At 45.9% G+C, this 20,206-nt stretch overlaps 1 protein-coding gene across 10 annotated transcripts in view; it reads right to left on the minus strand.

Annotated features, from left to right (window-relative positions):
• The window catches only part of LOC139531751 (receptor-type tyrosine-protein phosphatase mu-like), a 307,488-nt gene that overhangs the window by 39,102 nt on the left and 248,180 nt on the right, over positions 1-20,206 (minus strand). For all 10 annotated transcript variants that reach the window (XM_071328521.1, XM_071328518.1, XM_071328517.1 and 7 more), the window contains 3 exons: positions 13,596-13,683; positions 12,402-12,478; positions 5,713-5,749 (listed from right to left, as the gene is read on the minus strand). In XM_071328521.1, the coding sequence (XP_071184622.1) occupies positions 5,713-5,749; positions 12,402-12,478; positions 13,596-13,683 (202 nt within the window). The remainder of the gene's footprint in view (positions 1-5,712; positions 5,750-12,401; positions 12,479-13,595; positions 13,684-20,206) is intronic.

Here is a 20,206-nt window from a genome sequence, read left to right on the forward strand (position 1 = left end):
CCAGACCACCAGACTGTCTACTAGGTCATTATGCAGCTCCCAGACCACCAGACTGTCTACTAGGTCATTATGCAGCTCCCAGACCCACTAGACCACCAGACTGTCTAATAGGTCATGATGCAGCTCCCAGACCCACTAGACCACCAGACTGTCTAATAGGTCATGATGCAGCTCCAATACCCACTATACCACCAGACTGTCTACTAGGTCATGATGCAGCTCCCAGGCCCACTAGGCCACCAGACTGTCTTCTATGTCATTATGCAGCTCCCAGACCACCAGACTGTCTACTAGGTCATTATGCAGCTCCCAGACCACCAGACTGTCTACTAGGTCATTATGCAGCTCCCAGACCCACTAGACCACCAGACTGTCTACTAGGTCATTATGCAGCTCCCAGACCCACTAGGCCACCAGACTGTCTACTATGTCATTATGCAGCTCCCAGACCACAAGACTGTCTACTAGGTCATTATACAGCTCCCAGACCACCAGACTGTCTACTAGGTCATTATGCAGCTCCCAGACCACCAGACTGTCTACTAGGTCATTATGCAGCTCCCAGACCACCAGACTGTCTACTAGGTCATTATGCAGCTCCCAGACCCACTAGACCACCAGACTGTCTACTAGGTCATTATGCAGCTCCCAGACCCACTAGACCACCAGACTGTCTACTAGGTCATTATGCAGCTCCCAGACCACCAGACTGTCTACTGGGTCATTATGTCGCTCCCAGACCACCAGAATGTCTACTAGGTCATTATGCAGCTCCCAGACCCACTAGGCCACCAGACTGTCTACTATGTCATTATGCAGCTCCCAGACCACCAGACTGTCTACTAGGTCATTATACAGCTCCCAGGCCCACTAGACCACCAGACTGTCTACTAGGTCATTATGCAGCTCCCAGACCCACTAGACCACCAGACTGTCTACTAGGTCATTATGCAGCTCCCAGACCACCAGACTGTCTACTAGGTCATTATGCAGCTCCCAGACCCACTAGACCACCAGACTGTCTACTAGGTCATTATGCAGCTCCCAGACCACCAGACTGTCTACTAGGTCATTATGTAGCTCCCAGACCACCAGAATGTCTACTAGGTCATTATGTAGCTCCCAGACCACCAGACTGTCTACTAGGTCATTATGCAGCTCCTAGACCACCAGACTGTCTACTAGGTCATTATGCAGCTCCCAGACCAACTAGACCACCAGACTGTCTACTAGGTCATTATGCAGCTCCCAGACCCACTAGACCACCAGACTGTCTAATAGGTCATGATGCAGCTCCAAGACCCACTAGACCACCAGACTGTCTACTAGGTCATTATGCAGCTCCCAGACCCACTAGACCACCAGACTGTCTACTAGGTCATTATGCAGCTCCCAGACCACCAGACTGTCTACTGGGTCATTATGTAGCTCCCAGACCACCAGAATGTCTACTAGGTCATTATGCAGCTCCCAGACCCACTAGGCCACCAGACTGTCTACTATGTCATTATGCAGCTCCCAGACCCACTAGACCACCAGACTGTCTACTAGGTCATTATGCAGCTCCCAGACCACCAGACTGTCTACTAGGTCATTATGCAGCTCCCAGACCCACTAGACCACCAGACTGTCTACTAGGTCATTATGTAGCTCCTAGACCATCAGACTGTCTACTAGGTCATTATGCAGCTCCCAGACCCGCTAGACCACCAGACTGTCTACTAGGTCATTATGCAGCTCCCAGACCCACTAGACCACCAGACTGTCTACTAGGTCATTATGCAGCTCCCAGACCACCAGACTGTCTACTGGGTCATTATGTAGCTCCCAGACCACCAGAATGTCTACTAGGTCATTATGTAGCTCCCAGACCACCAGACTGTCTACTAGGTCATTATGCAGCTCCTAGACCACCAGACTGTCTACTAGGTCATTATGCAGCTCCCAGACCCACTAGACCACCAGACTGTCTACTAGGTCATTATGCAGCTCCCAGACCCACTAGACCACCAGACTGTCTACCATGTCATTATGCAGCTCCTAGACCACCAGCCTGTCTACTAGGTCATTATGTAGCTCCCAGACCACCAGACTGTCTACTAGGTCATTATGCAGCTCCCAGACCCACTAGACCACCAGACTGTCTAATAGGTCATGATGCAGCTCCCAGACCCACTAGACCACCAGACTGTCTAATAGGTCATGATGCAGCTCCAATACCCACTATACCACCAGACTGTCTACTAGGTCATGATGCAGCTCCCAGGCCCACTAGGCCACCAGACTGTCTTCTATGTCATTATGCAGCTCCCAGACCACCAGACTGTCTACTAGGTCATTATGCAGCTCCCAGACCACCAGACTGTCTACTAGGTCATTATGCAGCTCCCAGACCCACTAGACCACCAGACTGTCTACTAGGTCATTATGCAGCTCCCAGACCCACTAGGCCACCAGACTGTCTACTATGTCATTATGCAGCTCCCAGACCACAAGACTGTCTACTAGGTCATTATACAGCTCCCAGACCACCAGACTGTCTACTAGGTCATTATGCAGCTCCCAGACCACCAGACTGTCTACTAGGTCATTATGCAGCTCCCAGACCACCAGACTGTCTACTAGGTCATTATGCAGCTCCCAGACCCACTAGACCACCAGACTGTCTACTAGGTCATTATGCAGCTCCCAGACCCACTAGACCACCAGACTGTCTACTAGGTCATTATGCAGCTCCCAGACCACCAGACTGTCTACTGGGTCATTATGTCGCTCCCAGACCACCAGAATGTCTACTAGGTCATTATGCAGCTCCCAGACCCACTAGGCCACCAGACTGTCTACTATGTCATTATGCAGCTCCCAGACCACCAGACTGTCTACTAGGTCATTATACAGCTCCCAGGCCCACTAGACCACCAGACTGTCTACTAGGTCATTATGCAGCTCCCAGACCCACTAGACCACCAGACTGTCTACTAGGTCATTATGCAGCTCCCAGACCACCAGACTGTCTACTAGGTCATTATGCAGCTCCCAGACCCACTAGACCACCAGACTGTCTACTAGGTCATTATGTAGCTCCCAGACCACCAGACTGTCTACTAGGTCATTATGCAGCTCCCAGACCCACTAGACCACCAGACTGTCTACTAGGTCATTATGCAGCTCCCAGACCACCAGACTGTCTACTAGGTCATTATGTAGCTCCCAGACCACCAGAATGTCTACTAGGTCATTATGTAGCTCCCAGACCACCAGACTGTCTACTAGGTCATTATGCAGCTCCTAGACCACCAGACTGTCTACTAGGTCATTATGCAGCTCCCAGACCAACTAGACCACCAGACTGTCTACTAGGTCATTATGCAGCTCCCAGACCCACTAGACCACCAGACTGTCTAATAGGTCATGATGCAGCTCCAAGACCCACTAGACCACCAGACTGTCTACTAGGTCATTATGCAGCTCCCAGACCCACTAGACCACCAGACTGTCTACTAGGTCATTATGCAGCTCCCAGACCACCAGACTGTCTACTGGGTCATTATGTAGCTCCCAGACCACCAGAATGTCTACTAGGTCATTATGCAGCTCCCAGACCCACTAGGCCACCAGACTGTCTACTATGTCATTATGCAGCTCCCAGACCCACTAGACCACCAGACTGTCTACTAGGTCATTATGCAGCTCCCAGACCACCAGACTGTCTACTAGGTCATTATGCAGCTCCCAGACCCACTAGACCACCAGACTGTCTACTAGGTCATTATGTAGCTCCTAGACCATCAGACTGTCTACTAGGTCATTATGCAGCTCCCAGACCCGCTAGACCACCAGACTGTCTACTAGGTCATTATGCAGCTCCCAGACCCACTAGACCACCAGACTGTCTACTAGGTCATTATGCAGCTCCCAGACCACCAGACTGTCTACTGGGTCATTATGTAGCTCCCAGACCACCAGAATGTCTACTAGGTCATTATGTAGCTCCCAGACCACCAGACTGTCTACTAGGTCATTATGCAGCTCCTAGACCACCAGACTGTCTACTAGGTCATTATGCAGCTCCCAGACCCACTAGACCACCAGACTGTCTACTAGGTCATTATGCAGCTCCCAGACCCACTAGACCACCAGACTGTCTACCATGTCATTATGCAGCTCCTAGACCACCAGCCTGTCTACTAGGTCATTATGTAGCTCCCAGACCACCAGACTGTCTACTAGGTCATTATGCAGCTCCCAGACCCACTAGACCACCAGACTGTCTAATAGGTCATGATGCAGCTCCAAGACCCACTAGACCACCAGACTGTCTACTAGGTCATGATGCAGCTCCAATACCCACTATACCACCAGACTGTCTACTAGGTCATGATGCAGCTCCCAGACCCACTAGACCACCAGACTGTCTAATAGGTCATGATGCAGCTCCCAGACCCACTAGACCACCAGACTGTCTACTAGGTCATTATGCAGCTCCCAGACCACCAGACTGTCTACTAGGTCATTATGCAGCTCCCAGACCACCAGACTGTCTACTAGGTCATTATGCAGCTCCCAGACCCACTAGACCACCAGACTGTCTAATAGGTCATGATGCAGCTCCCAGACCCACTAGACCACCAGACTGTCTAATAGGTCATGATGCAGCTCCAATACCCACTATACCACCAGACTGTCTACTAGGTCATGATGCAGCTCCCAGGCCCACTAGGCCACCAGACTGTCTTCTATGTCATTATGCAGCTCCCAGACCACCAGACTGTCTACTAGGTCATTATGCAGCTCCCAGACCACCAGACTGTCTACTAGGTCATTATGCAGCTCCCAGACCCACTAGACCACCAGACTGTCTACTAGGTCATTATGCAGCTCCCAGACCCACTAGGCCACCAGACTGTCTACTATGTCATTATGCAGCTCCCAGACCACAAGACTGTCTACTAGGTCATTATACAGCTCCCAGACCACCAGACTGTCTACTAGGTCATTATGCAGCTCCCAGACCACCAGACTGTCTACTAGGTCATTATGCAGCTCCCAGACCACCAGACTGTCTACTAGGTCATTATGCAGCTCCCAGACCCACTAGACCACCAGACTGTCTACTAGGTCATTATGCAGCTCCCAGACCCACTAGATCACCAGACTGTCTACTAGGTCTGACTGTGCTGGATTGGCTGCCTATAGTCGTAGAGAGAGCGTGGAATGGAATTACCTTTGCGCGGCTGGCCGAGAAAACATTGCCTCCAAGAATTCAACAACAATTAACTATCAATCAGAGCTCACCTCCAGCAGGCTTGTGGGAAAAGCGTATGCCTGCCGGATTAATGCAGTAATACAACACACACGTTTAGACACGCATATGCATGTACACAGACCACGCCAGTACACATGAACTTATCCATTTATTTATTACTGCAATTCTCACCCCTCCCCTTTTGCTCACACAACTGATTAATTGCGCTAAGACGCAACTTCAGCACAACACAGCTTGGACAGGCTGCAGGGAATAAAGGAGGGGGGAGGTTGGTTAGAGAGCGAGAGAGAGGGGAGTCCCACAGCTTTTTACAGATCTCTTGTATATCTGTGTTGACAGCTCTGGTGAGGCTGTCATACTGAACAGCAGACTGAAGACTTGCAGATCCAACAACAATACTGAGATATTCAGACAAGAACAAGTTTGTTGTGTGTTTCTGTTCTTACCTTGGGTAGCAATGTAGTGATTTGGCCTGTGGTAGCCCTGAAATCCGAAAGAGAGAGCGAGAAAGAGAAACAAATTAAAATTTTCAGCACACAGATGTCAGTATTGAACAAACAAAAGAATACAGTACAATGGGCATATTTGTTTACTTGAGTCAAGAAGCGAAACATGCTGCGGTGAAAACATATTTTTTGTCTTAAATTACTAAATAATTCAAACCAAGTAGAAAGAAAAGGTTGATTTGGATTCCGTTTGAAAATACGTGCAAAAGCTCGTCTTCTAAGATAATGACAACAACATGACAGCAACCACTCTAACATCCTGTCAGCAGCATTTCTCTTTCTCGAAGAATTCCTGCGGTCGGTTCACTTAAAGTGCACTGACAGCATATTTTCGATGGATAATACAGTCTGTCGATTGTGAACACGCACACGGCTGCGTTATTCTTCTGCTGTGTGGCTCTTATCTTCGAAATAGGCTCAATCTCAGAGGGATTACTCTAATCCCCTCAAATTTCATTTGTCGAGCATCTTGTATCCTAGCGAGGCCTACTATACACGGTGGGAAGCTAAATGTTGGCGTAAAGAGCCGTTCCCACCCGCCACAAAGTCTGACCTATTGTCTTCATCTGGTCCAGCCCTTATCCACGCCATATTCCCTTTACCTCAACTGTAATTAACATGGAATAGAATTGGACTGATTCAAACAGGGACACCTCATCCCTCTACTCTGATATGCTGGGCTCTCTGTCTCTCTGGGCTCTGATAGGCTGGGCTCCCTGAGACTTGTTTATCCTCTTGCTCTACATACTATCGAGGAGTTCCCACCGTGGGATCACACGTGGCGATGAATATCAACTATGGCTATAGAGTTAGTTAGAGAGAGGCTATTAGGAGAAGGGTTCATTGGCTGGTCACGTATTCTATGTGATCATCATGTTGGAAGAAAGGTTTAGACTTCTGTTCTGACCTTCTGAAATTCCACTTAATTGGGACCTGTTAGGTCTGTGCCTGGGAGACGAGCAGCACTCACACAGATGCTGCAGAGTTCACTGACTGAATGCACCACACACACAGCCAACTGCTATGGTCGTTGTCATGCCAATGACCAAAGGAGTTGGTGAGACAGCACTACAGAAACAGGCTAGAGAAACACTGGGAGGGAGCAGAAACCCAGACAGACAGTCTGCAGGGAAAGGAGAGGGCAGGTGCAGCGGAGGGAGGTAGTGTACAGATGTCTTCATGTCCGTGTCACCACGAGTCCTCTGGGGTCAAGCTGTAATTAGCTACATTAGGTAACCTTGCAGAGCAGTAAGACGCGGAATGCTAATTCAACACATACGACTGGACACACGAGTGTGCTGCCAAACACGCGCGCACATACAAACACAGTCAAATTGTATTCATGGAATGTTTTAATGAGTACTGTAAGGTTGATGCTTATGATTCTCTGTGAGAGGAACATTGCATTATCATAGGAGGTTTTGAAACGCAAAACGTCTATAAAGTTAATGGGCCTCTCATATGGGCCTCTCACCTCTCATATAATATCCTTCAGAATCACCTAGTTGCTATCAAGAACTATGCAAACAGTGAAACAAATCCAGATGCCAGACTAAACCATATCCACTTAGAGTGCTGTCTAACGCGTACCAACTCTGGTCTTGACAACGAGAGCGGACGCTTTCATAATTATCTCTTTATCAATCTCTGAGCACCTGAACACAATGTCTCTGACATGAAGACGCCATGTGGGTGTGTGGAAATTATTTACAGGCCCTTTCATTTCGAGATATAGCGACTTGTTCCACCTACGCTGCAAATTTACACTAATTTACACTGGCCTTTGAAGAAGAGAGAGCTAAGTGTGCTAATGTGGCTAATGACATGTGAAAGCAAAGCTTGGCGTGGAGGTAGAGGGGGAGATGAGGAGTGAAGCGAGGAGGAGACAAGGGAGGTAAGTATAAGCAGGGGGAGGTTGGTTGGCGTGGGTGGCACCATGCCAGCTGGTTGATGGGAGAGGAAAATAACATTGACTGTCAACAGCAATAGCCAGGAGGGTAAACAAGGAGTGGGCTTCTAGTGGTAAACGGTCACCAGGGAAACAAACTAATGGCCCTACAGTATGTACTGGACGTGGACAGACTGTATCCAGAACATAGAGATGGACAGTGTTCTAGTTCTAATTCCATAGTCCGGACTGGATATACAGGACACATGGCGGTCAAAGGCAGCTCTGTTTACGCCACAGCATAGATGGACATTTGGCTCACATTTGTGATGAATGTGTGTGTGCGCGTGCATGTGAGAGACAGTCGTGGAAATCTCCAGAGTGTGTCACTGACCATCTCTTCTTTCTTCTCTTGTTATCTCTGCTGTGTCTCTCACGTTCAACAAAAAATATGACTCCATTTTGTTTTACTTCTACACTCTACACTCCTTCGCATAGAGTTGATCAGGCTGTTGATTGTGGCCTGTGGAATCCCACTCCTCTTCAATGGCTGTGCAAAGTTGCTGGATATTGTCAGGAACTGGAACACGCTGTCTTACATGTTGATCCAGAGCATCCCAAACATGCTCAATGGGTGACTTGTCTGTTGAGTATGCAGGTCATGGAAGAACTGGGACATTTTCACCTTCCAGGAATTGTGTACAAATCCATGCGACATCCTGAAACATGAGGTGATGGTGGCAGATGAATGGCATGACAATGCAATTGTGTTTGCTGTTTGTAGCTTATGCCTGCCCATGGCCATATCCCCACCGCCACCATGGGGCACTCTGTTCACAACATTGACATCAGCAAACCGCTCGCCCACACAACATCACACACGGTCTGTCATCTGCCCGGTACAGTTGAAACCAGCATTCATCCGTGAAGAGCGCACTTCTCCAGAGTGCCAGTGGCCATCTAAGGTGAGCATCTGCCCACTGAAGTCGGTTACGACGCCGAACTGCAGTCAAGTCAAGACCCTGGTGAGGAAAACGAGCACGCAGATGAGCTTACCTGAGACAGTTTGTGCAGAAATTATATGGCTGTGCAAACCCACAGTTTCATCAGCTGTCCATGTGGCTAGTCTAAAACTATTCCGCTAGTCTAAAACTATTCCACAGGTGAAGAAGCCGAATATGGAGGTCCTGGGCTGGCGTGGTTACACGTGGTCTGCGGTTGTGAGGCCGGTTGGACATACTGCCAAATTCTCCAAAAACGACGTTGGAGTCGGCTTATGGTAGAGAAATGAACATTAAGTTATCTGGCAACACCTCCAGTGGAAATTCCAGCAGTCAGAACGCCAATTTTACGCTCCCTCAAAACTTGAGACATCTGTGGCATTGTGTTGTGTGACAAACTGGCACATTTTAGAGTGGCCTTTTATTGCCCCCAGCACCTGTGTAATGATTATGCTGTTTAATCAGCTTCTTGATATGCAAAAGAGAAATGCTCACTTACAGGGATGTAAACAAAATCGAGCAGACAATTTGAGAAACAAGCTTTTTGTGCGTATGGAACATTTCTGGGATCTTTTATTTTAGCTCATGAAATATGGGACCAACACTTTACATGTTGCGTTTATAGTTTTTTTTCAAATGAAATTGCGGTCTGAAATTATTCAGACATCTTGACTTTTTCACTTATTTGTTACGTTACAGCCTTATTCTAAAATGGATTCGTTTTTTCATCATCAATCTACACACAATACCCCATAATGACATGAAAAATAAAAACATAAATACCTTATTTACATAAGTATTCAGACCCTTCGCTATGAGACTTTGAAATTGAACTCAGGAGCATCTTGTTTCCATTGATCACCCTTGAGATGGTTCTACAACTTGATTGGAGTCCACCTATGGTAAATTCAATTGATTGGACATGATTTGGAAAGGCACACACCTGTCTATATAAGGTCCCACAGTTGACAGTGTATGTCAGAGCAAAAACAAAGCCAGGATGTCGAAGGAATTCTCCGAGGAGCTCAGAGACAGTATTGTGTAGTGGCACAGACCTGGGGAAGGGTACCAAACCATATCTGCTTCATTGAAGGTCCCCAAGAACACAGTGGCCTCAATCATTCTTAAATGGAATAAGTGTGGAACCACCAAGACTCTTCATAGAGCTGGCTGCCCGACCAAACTGAGCAAATGGGGAAGAAGGTCCTTGGTCAGGGAGGTTACCAAGAACGCGATGGTCACTCTGACAAAGCTCCAGAATTCCTCTGTGGAGATGGGAGAATCTTCCAGAAGGACAACCATCTCGGCAGCACTCCACCAAATCAGGCCTTTATGGTAGAGTGGCCAAACGGAAGCCAATCTTCAGTAAAAGGCACCTAAAAGAACTCTAACCATGAGAAACAATAATGTCTGGTCTGATGAAACCAAGATTGAACTCTTTGGCCTGAATGCCAAGCATCATGTCTGGAGGAAACCTGGCACCATCCCTATGGTGAAGCATGGTGGTGGCAGCATCATGCTGTGGGGATGTTTTTCAGCAGCAGGGACTGGGAGACTAGTCAGAATCGAGGGAAAGATGAACAAAGCAGAGAGATCCTTGACGAAAACCTGCTCCAGAGGACTTCAGACTGGGGCGAAGGTTCACCTTCCAACAGGACAACGACCCTAAGCCCACAGCCAAGACAATGCAGGAGTGGCTTCGGGACAAGTCTCAATGTCCTTGAGTGGCCCAGCCCGAGCCTGGACTTGAACCTGATTGAGCATCTCTGGAGAGACCTGAAAACAGCTGTCCAGTGATGCTCCCATTTCAACCTGACAGAGCTTGAGAGGATCTGAAGAATGGGAGAAACTCCGCAAATACAGTTGTGCCAAGCTTGTAGCGTCAAACCCAAGACTCAAGGTTGTAATCGCTACCAAAGGTGCTTCAACAAAATACTCAGTAAAGGTTATGAATACTTATGTAAATGTATCAGTTTTTTTCATAGGGTATTGTGTGTAGATCGATGAGGGGAAAAAAATATTTAAGTTAATATTTAAGTTTTTATCCATTTTAGAATAAGGCTGTAACGTAACAAAATATGGAAAAAGTGTGTGTGTGTGTGTGGTTGTGTGTGTATATATATAGTACCAGTCAAAAGTTTGGACACGCCTACTCATTCAAGAGTTTTTCTTTATTTTGACATTTTTCTACATTGTAGAATAATAGTGAAGACATCAAAACTATGAAATAACACATATGTAGTAACCAAAAAAGTGTTAAACAAATCAAAATATATTTTAGATTCTTCAAAGTAGCCACACTTTGCCTTGATGACAGCTTTGCACATTCTTGGCATTCTCTCATCCAGCTTCACCTGGAATGCTTTTCCAACAGTCTTGTAGGAGTTTCCACATATGCTGAGCACTTTTGGGCTGCTGTTCCTTCACTCTGTGGTCAAACTCATCCCAAACCATCTCAATTGGGTTAAGCTCAGGTAATTGTGAAGGCCAAGTCATCTGATGGAGCACTCCATCACTCGCCTTCTTGGTCAAATAGCCCTTACACAGCCTGGGTCATTGTCCTGTTAAAAAACAAATGATAGTCCCACTAAGCGCAAACCAGATGGGATGGCGTATCGCTGCAGAATGCTGTGGTAGCCATGCTGGTTAAGTGTGCTTTGAATTCTAAATAAATCACAGAAAGTGTCACCAGCAAAGCACCATCACACCACCTCCTCCATGCTTCACGGTGGGAACCACACATGCGGAGATCATCCTTTCACCTGCTCTGCGTCTCACAAAGACACGGCGGTTGAAACCATAAAGCTTAAATTTGGACTAATCAGACCAAAGGACAGATTTCCACCAGTCTAATGTCCATTGCTCGTGTTTCTTTGCCCAAGCAAGTCTCTTCTTATTATTATTGGTGTCCTTTAGTAGTGGTTTCTTTGCAACAATTCAACCATGAATATCCGATTCACACAGTCTCCTCTGAACAGTTGATAATGAGATATGTCTGTTACTTGAACTCTGTGAAGCATTTATTTGCATTTATCTGCAATTTCTGAGGCTGGTAACTCTAATGAACTTATCCTCTGCTGCAGAGGTAACTCTGGGTCTTCCTTTCCTGTGGCGGTCCTCATGAGAGCCAGTTTCATCATAGCGCTTGATGGTTTTTGTGCACTTGAAGAAACTTTCAAAGTTCTCTTTGCTTACTTCAGCTGTTCTTGACATAATACGGACTTGGTCTTTTACCAAATAGGGCTGTCATATGTATACCACCCCTACCTTGTCACAACACAACTTATTTGCTCAAATGCATTAAGGCACACAACTTAACAAGGCACACCTTGAATTGAATTGCATTCCAGGTGAAGCTGGTTGAGAGAATGCCAAGAGTGTTCAATGCTGTAATCAAGGCAAAGGGTGGCTACTTTGAAGAATCTCAAATATAAAATATATTTTGATTTGTTTAACACTTTTTTGGTTACTACATGATTCCATATGTGTTATTTCATAGCTTTGATGTCTTCACTATTATTCTGCAATGAAGAAAACAGTAAAAATAAAGATAAATCCCAGAATGAGTAGGTGTGTCTAAACTTCTGAATGGTGTGCGGGAAGAGGAGGAGAGCGGGTAGGAGGATTGTGGATTTAAGCAGGAGCCTGATCATCATCTCATTCCATCTGAGAGCTATGCGTGTGCACAGACACACGCTGGCTGACCTTTATGTCTAAGCCCAGGCTGGTGTTGTACTTACATCCACGTAATTTGCATTAATGTAATCGGAGCTCTGCTCTCCCTCGATAGCCTGCAGCCGGACGCGGGAGTGATCATCTGGATGAAGACAGGACAGAGAGAAAGAAAAAACAAGAGAGGACGAGAAAACAAGGCCCCATTAGTAATATTGATGAGACAGAGAGGAAAACACTGGTCGGCTATCCCTGTGGAGGAGAGTGTCCACCGAGTTTAAGGTCATCAACTCCTGCACATACTGCAAAACTACCTAGCCACTGTGCTGGTGTCTAACATATGCCCCCTAGAACAAAGCCTTTCCTGGGTTAATAAGTTGATTTAGACCCTATTCATTTGGATACCAGTCAACAATTATGTGTAAGATAACTATGCTGTTCAGTTACAGTTTTCAGTTATGGTTTCATCTTAGTTGTTGTTGGGATTCAAAGTGATGGATCTGGGCACAGTAAGAGCCCGTATCACCAGTTAGGTGCAGAGAAGTTTGGGCAGTCAACTACTGTGATGTGTGACTCTACTTAATGAAATTCATCGCATGACAGAGCTCTGTTATGAAACAAGTGTCTCTCCATTAGTCATAACGATTCATTATGACTGATAGGAGAACGATCTTCTCTGATCTCCTTCTTTCTCTCCCATTGCACAGAGGAGATGCTAACGTACTCTGAATGATTTATTCACTAATTATTATAACCGGCAGAAAACTGTCAGTCCCCCCCAATGTGCCCTGCTGCTCATTGGTTGTCGCGCCATGTGCAGCACTGCAACTGGTCGGTTGCTCATTTGCAGGGACAGGAAGTGTCAGGAATCTTATTGCAATGGAAATAACTGGGGCGATCACCTCATCACTGATGGGGTGGGGTGTGTGTGTGTATCGGAGTAGGCCGATGGGGAAAAAAGAAATGTGTGAAATGGTTCTGTAGAGAAAGATGGAACCCTAGGCCATGTCAAGGCTCATTTTCATAATTGCCAAGTCAATTAGGACTGCCTGTGTTGTATCCGCATGCACATTCAACGTCGTTTGGAATGAGGATCACAGCTTCAAGACACATTTTTAATATGATCCTAACTATATGTTGTCTTTACAATAACAGACAATACATCAATGACGTTTTTCACAATAATGTTCACAAATCGATATCTAACCATTAGGGGATTGAATGACAACAACAAATACTGGTGACATATCATTTGTACCCACATGCAATGATGTTTCCGTATCGGTTCTTCATCCTGTTCTCGTCTTTCTTGGCAGAGTCCCATGGTGCAGACTGTCCTTCAAAGAAGCTCTGTGGAGAGAAAAAAAGAGAAAGAGAGAGAGAGATTGTAAATACAACCTATATTTATGTTTATTTTCCCTTTCATACTTCAACTATTTGCACATCATTACAATACTGTATATAGACACATGACATTTGAAATGTCTATTTTTTTGTGAGTCTAATGTTTACCGTTCATTTCAATGTTTTCCCTTTTGTTTATTATCTATTTCACTTGCTTTGGCAATGTAAACATGTGTTTCCCATGCCAATAAAGCCCCTTAAATTGAATTGAAATTGAATTGAGAGAGAGAAAGGAAGAAAGAGAGGACACGAAAGGTCCAAAGGGTTAGGAGGTCAGCTCTTTAAATGACAACCCAGCGGCAGATCCTGTCGGGTCAAAAGAGGAGACACATTATTAAAAATAGAGATATATATCCACATCATTATTAGACATGAAAGGAGGCAGGAAAACGGCCTTCTGGGAACCTTTTCAGAAAAGGTGCCCATTACGCTGGTGCTGTAAGCCAATCAGAATCTTCCTCACCGAGGAAGAACATCTGTCCAGCACAAACTGTACCAACATCCTCCTCTAAAGGACTAGTTCCCCCGAAAAAGAACATGAGATGAAATAGAATAAAAAGAACCGCATACAGACACAGAGCTGATAAAACCCTACTCTGCCCGAGCAGAGCACCTCATGAAAAATGTATCATATTAGTTTTTTGCCATTCGGATCTCGCACCGGGACACGCAATTAGGACTAATTATGAAAATAAACTTCAGCACTGGAGTTGTGCTGGTGAGGCAGCTGCCTGCTGCCTCTTCCCCCGTAAGTTAATGTCTATTCCAGCTTCCTGCTGCCTCTTCCCCTGTAAGTTAATGTCTCTTCCAGCTTCCTGCTGCGTCTTCCCCTGTAAGTTAATGTCTCCTCCAGCTGCCTCTTCCCCCTGTAAGTTAATGTCTCCTCCAGCTGCGTCTCCCCCTGTAAGTTAATGTCTCCTCCAGCTGCGTCTCCCCCTGTAAGTTAATGTCTCCTCCATCTGCCTCTTCCCCTGTAAGTTAATGTCTCCTCCAGCTGCCTCTTCCCCTGTAAGTTAATGTCTCCTCCAGCTACCTCTTCCCCTGTAAGTTAATGTCTCCTCCAGCTACCTCTTCCCCTGTAAGTTAATGTCTCCTCCAGCTACCTCTTCCCCTGTAAGTTAATGTCTCCTCCAGCTGCCTCTTCCCCTGTAAGTTAATGTCTCCTCCAGCTGCCTCTTCCCCTGTAAGTTAATGTCTCCTCCAGCTGCCTCTTCCCCTGTAAGTTAATGTCTCCTCCAGCTACCTCTTCCCCTGTAAGTTAATGTCTCCTCCAGCTGCCTCTTCCCCTGTAAGTTAATGTCTCCTCCAGCTGCCTCTTCCCCTGTAAGTTAATGTCTCCTCCAGCTGCCTCTTCCCCTGTAAGTTAATGTCTCCTCCAGCTACCTCTTCCCCTGTAAGTTAATGTCTCCTCTAGCTGCCTCATCCCCTGTAAGTTAATGTCTCCTCCAGCTACCTCTTCCCCTGTAAGTTAATGTCTCCTCCAGCTGCCTCTTCCCCTGTAAGTTAATGTCTCCTCCAGCTGCCTCTTCCCCTGTAAGTTAATGTCTCCTCCAGCTGCCTCTTCCCCTGTAAGTTAATGTCTCCTCCATTTACCTCTTCCCCCTGTAAGTTAATGTCTCCTCCAGCTGCCTCTTCCCCCTGTAAGTTAATGTCTCCTCTAGCTGCCTCATCCCCTGTAAGTTAATGTCTCCTCCAGCTGCCTCTTCCCCTGTAAGTTAATGTCTCCTCCAGCTGCCTCATCCCCTGTAAGTTAATGTCTCCTCCAGCTGCCTCATCCCCTGTAAGTTAATGTCTCCTCCAGCTGCCTCTTCCCCTGTAAGTTAATGTCTCCTCCAGCTGCCTCTTCCCCTGTAAGTTAATGTCTCCTCTAGCTGCCTCTTCCCCTGTAAGTTAATGTCTCCTCCAGCTGCCTCTTCCCCTGTAAGTTAATGTCTCCTCCATTTACCTCTTCCCCCTGTAAGTTAATGTCTCCTCCAGCTGCCTCTTCCCCCTGTAAGTTAATGTCTCCTCCAGCTGCCTCTTCCCCTGTAAGTTAATGTCTCCTCCAGCTGCCTCTTCCCCTGTAAGTTAATGTCTCCTCCATCTGACTCTTCCCCCTGTAAGTTAATGTCTCCTCCAGCTGCCTCTTCCCCTGTAAGTTAATGTCTCCTCCAGCTGCCTCTTCCCCTGTAAGTTAATGTCTCCTCCAGCTGCCTCTTCCCCTGTAAGTTAATGTCTCCTCCAGCTGCCTCTTCCTCCTGTAAGTTAATGTCTCCTCCAGCTGCTTCTTCCTCCTGTAAGTTAATGTCTCCTACAGCTGCCTGCTGCCGCTCCAACGAGTTTCAAGAATGTATAAATAGATCATAATGATGCATTGTTACTTAGCCGTATCCATCCAACGTTCCTTCCGATACCTCTCTCTCAGCCCCATCAGACAACTGATCTGATTAGCTCTGATTGCCTGCAGTGGAGCCTCTTTTGGCCAAGGAAGCCGCTTGCTCCCCCCATATCTCTCCCTCGCACGCTTGTTCCCCTCAATGATAAAATGACACAGAACTCGTTCAGAGGACAAGAAGCCTTGATCAGTGCTGCAAGTGGATAATGGCAAGCAGCCTGGTCCCCATGGCGAGGAGCCCCACTCTCACTGATGTCGTCGTCGTCGTCGTCCCCCTCCCTGCCCGCCCACACCACTGAGTGCCAGACGTAATGAGAGAAATGGCACTTCCATTCGATATCAAATAACAAAATTTACATTTGTGGTATTTTCTGTGACTGCCTAAGGTGGGAAAATATGCCACTTCTTAACAGTCATCGATGACAGAAATCAGTCTTTGGCAAGGCTTACATGGCTGTTTGAGTAAATGAGGAATGAGGGAGAAATCAGAGAGGAGGAATCAAGTTTTTATTTTCCTGAAGACGTCTTTGAACAAGGGAATCAGGTATACACGCTGTGACGTCACCTTGAAACGAGCTTAAAATACTAGCATTACCACATGACCTTTTACCGGCCACATTGGGTACGGGGAGAAACGTGCCGTCGCAGGCCTTGTAAACCGCCACTACAAGTGACACTTTGAAGGGCAGGCCGTATTTGAATGCAGATTGCTTTTTCTCTCTTCGAATGTCTCAGAATTGGATGCAGTAAAGAGACATTAAACACAGTTTAACACATATTGACAACGGTGAGGCACTTAGTCTTCTTCCTCTGTTTTCTCTCCATTTCTCCTCTCTAGATTTTGAGTTTCAAAGTGGCGCTGGTTTGTTATTCATCACTGCCGTGTATCTTTCAAGACAGCTGTCTTTTCATGTGCAGGAAGTGACACAGAGCAGCCATGGCGAGCGAGGCAACCTGGGGAGGAGAGGAGTGATAGAATGACTGACGAGCACCTTTCTTTACGCTCAGCTTCCTCTCTCTCTCTCCCCCCGGGGAGGAGAGGAGTGATAGAATGACTGACGAGCACCTTTCTTTACGCTCATCTCTCTCTCGCTCCCTCCCGCTCTTTCTCAACTGTGTTATAATGAGATCCGTGGTCCGACACTGGCCCGCGGTGGGGGGAGGGGCGGGAGAAGAACGTTGCCGCAAACTACTTTAGACACGCGTCAAACTTCAGGGGTGAGCGGTGTCAGAGGAAAAAAAAGAGCTTCAAGAATAAATCATTTCACATTGTCAAAATAGTTTGGGGAGAGTTAGAGAACACAAAAAAGTATTAAGTGATGTGAAATGCACCAATGCTGGAAGGTGTTCAACTATTCATATTTGTACTTTATAATTTTTTCATGTTCAGGTGTAATATTGGATCTCTAGTTTAGAGAAATAATATATTTTGCAACAATGTCTACTGTGTTTGCAAGACTTCTATGCTAATGTACAGATCAAGGGAAAACCCAAAACTGGGTTTCAAGAAATGTTAAGAGTCTACAACATGCTTTTTCTGAGCCTGATAATCACCCAAACATTGGCTGCTAATGAAAAAAGGTCTAGTTAAATATAAAAGGTATAATATTGAATTATTAACATCCATAGCAGCCTTGCAGCAAGATGTGGGGGAATTACAAGTCAAATAGTTAGGAGGCAGCCCCAGGCCTCATCTAACCCCATTGGCACTATCATACTAATTCTCCATTGGCCAGGTTTTCCCACCACCTGCCAGTAAGCCTTAACGTGATTGGTGGAAAACAAGTAATGAATTCAAAGCCCTGCATACTTTTCCCTCTCAAACTTTTTCAAAGCATCACACAGGTGATTTTCATTGAAGTAGACCTACTGAGATGAGATCTATGGTCCGCTCTCACGGGCCCGAATCCAAACAAAAGTGCTCTCTTATCCCAAATCTTATCCAAAACAAGCGAGTGAACAAACAGTGTGGAAGCCATTGTTCCCGCGGCTCAAAGGAGCTTCTGAATGGCTGTTGATGTTCAGTCTCTCACTCAGGTGCGACACCAACCCCTTTTGATTCTAAAACCCCCTTGTGATTTCACCCTCAACGCTACTGACTACAGGGCCACGGAGACTCTGAAAACACTCCTCAGAGGCACCAAACGTGGTAGGGCCTTAGACAAAGCTTCTGCAGCAAAACAGCTCCACTGCGTTTTTAGCCCACACAACGCTTCTCAAGTGTTTACCAGTAGGCAGCAAAATCTGGCATAAACACAAAGGCACATTTCGGCAATTAACATAATGCTTGGAAGATGCTGCCCGTATGAAGCCAATCTGAGGAGAGAAACAGTGTGTTATGATGACATGAAAGGTAAACCGAGTTGGTTGTTGAACAGTGTGTTACATAGTAAGATGGTGTAGTGGTTAGGGAGGTGGATATGAGGGAGGAAAAGTAAGGGCCATTCATGAATAACGATCACAGCAAAAGCTGCATATTAATGGCTGATTTAGGTACAAAGTAGGTTGATCTCAGGAACTCAATTGGTTTCAACTAAATATGATCTGCAAGTCTTAATATTTGGTTTTTGAATGCAACATACCATACCAAGAGGGCAAGCTGGAGCAGTTACAGCCTTTCATGAGTAAACATTTCAAATGGCTTCTGACTGCATTATCATCAAAACAAATCAAATGTGTTTTTTGCCTTTGAAGAAGAGGCAGGCCTGAACTGGAGCCCCTTTACTGTGTGTCTGGGATGAATGCGGAGTGTGTTTTGTCTACAAACACTTCCATTAGATGGGACCTCTGGTACGTGCTGTTGTGTCGACTGAACGCCACTCATTTCACTGCTCTTTGATTCTCACTGGCCACAGGGGATTCATTTGGAACAGATTTTTTTTTCTTTTTTCTAGTATTTTATGGTTTGTAGGCCTATTTAAATGCATGTTTTTGGACACAGACAATCAAATCAAATGTTATTTGTCACATGCGTCGAATACAACAGGTGTGGACCTTACCGTGAAATGCTTACATACATGCCCTTAACCAACAATGCAGTTTTCAGAAAAATAAGAGTTAAGAAAAATATTTACTAAATAAACTAAAGAAAAAATGAAAGAGCAACAATAAAATACAAGTAGCGAAGCTATATACAGGGGGTACCGGTACCGAGTCAATGTGTGGGGGTACAGGTTAGTCGAGGTAATTGAGGTAATATGTACATGTAGGTAGGGGTAAAGTGACTATACATTGATAATAGATAATAAACAGTGTAAAGAAAAGGGGGGGGGGGGTCAATGCAAATAGTCTGGGTAGCCATTGGAACAGCAGGTATCAAAGAAAGAATTATGATCAATATCGTAGGAACCAACTCAACAAGATAGGAGCTATAGGTTGTATGCTAGCTGCATCTAGGGCTTCTACAATACTACGACAAAGCAACGATCTAAAAACATATTTCACAATCAAACCAAAAAGGTGACTCGCTTACCTTGTTTATCTTTCCCATAGACAAAGTTATGGAATAACAAGAAGCATGGAATCGGGGGAGAGATTAGAATTGATCAGTTTAGTTTGGTGCTCGGCTCGTCATGTCTAGACCATTTACACCTAAGACAGTGGTAGCAGGAAAAGAAAAGAGAACGACGTCTCTAACTTTTAGAGGCGTTGCAAATAGAAAGATAGAAAATGTAAAAAAACAGTGAAGTGAAGCACTTTCAGATGGAGGGGTGGAGGGGGGGGCATAAATTATTCCACACTCAATTTTTTTTCCCGACTGGCAATACTGTATTATTGCACTAGTAGCCTAAGCCTTCCATCCATATCCATAATGAATTGAGCCCTGAGGGTAGCACCAAACCACAGGGCCCGGGTATTGGAGCTTGAATTATTGATTTGATTCCTGTGTCGTTTATTGTGTAAGTAGTGGGTATAGCAAAGTAAAGGATAAGATGGGAGGGGGGTTGGTGGATAGTTCATTACAGGTAAATACCCTATGTTGAAAAAGGTAGAAACTCCCTTGTGATGGGTTGGAAGGTGAGCGAGGTAGCTTGTGTATACTGTATGTACACACACAAACAAATATGTGCATTCAAGCACACTCCCACTCCCACA

The sequence above is a fragment of the Salvelinus alpinus genome, chromosome 10 (genome assembly GCF_045679555.1).
Source record: "Salvelinus alpinus chromosome 10, SLU_Salpinus.1, whole genome shotgun sequence".
Classification (NCBI taxonomy): domain Eukaryota; kingdom Metazoa; phylum Chordata; class Actinopteri; order Salmoniformes; family Salmonidae; genus Salvelinus; species Salvelinus alpinus.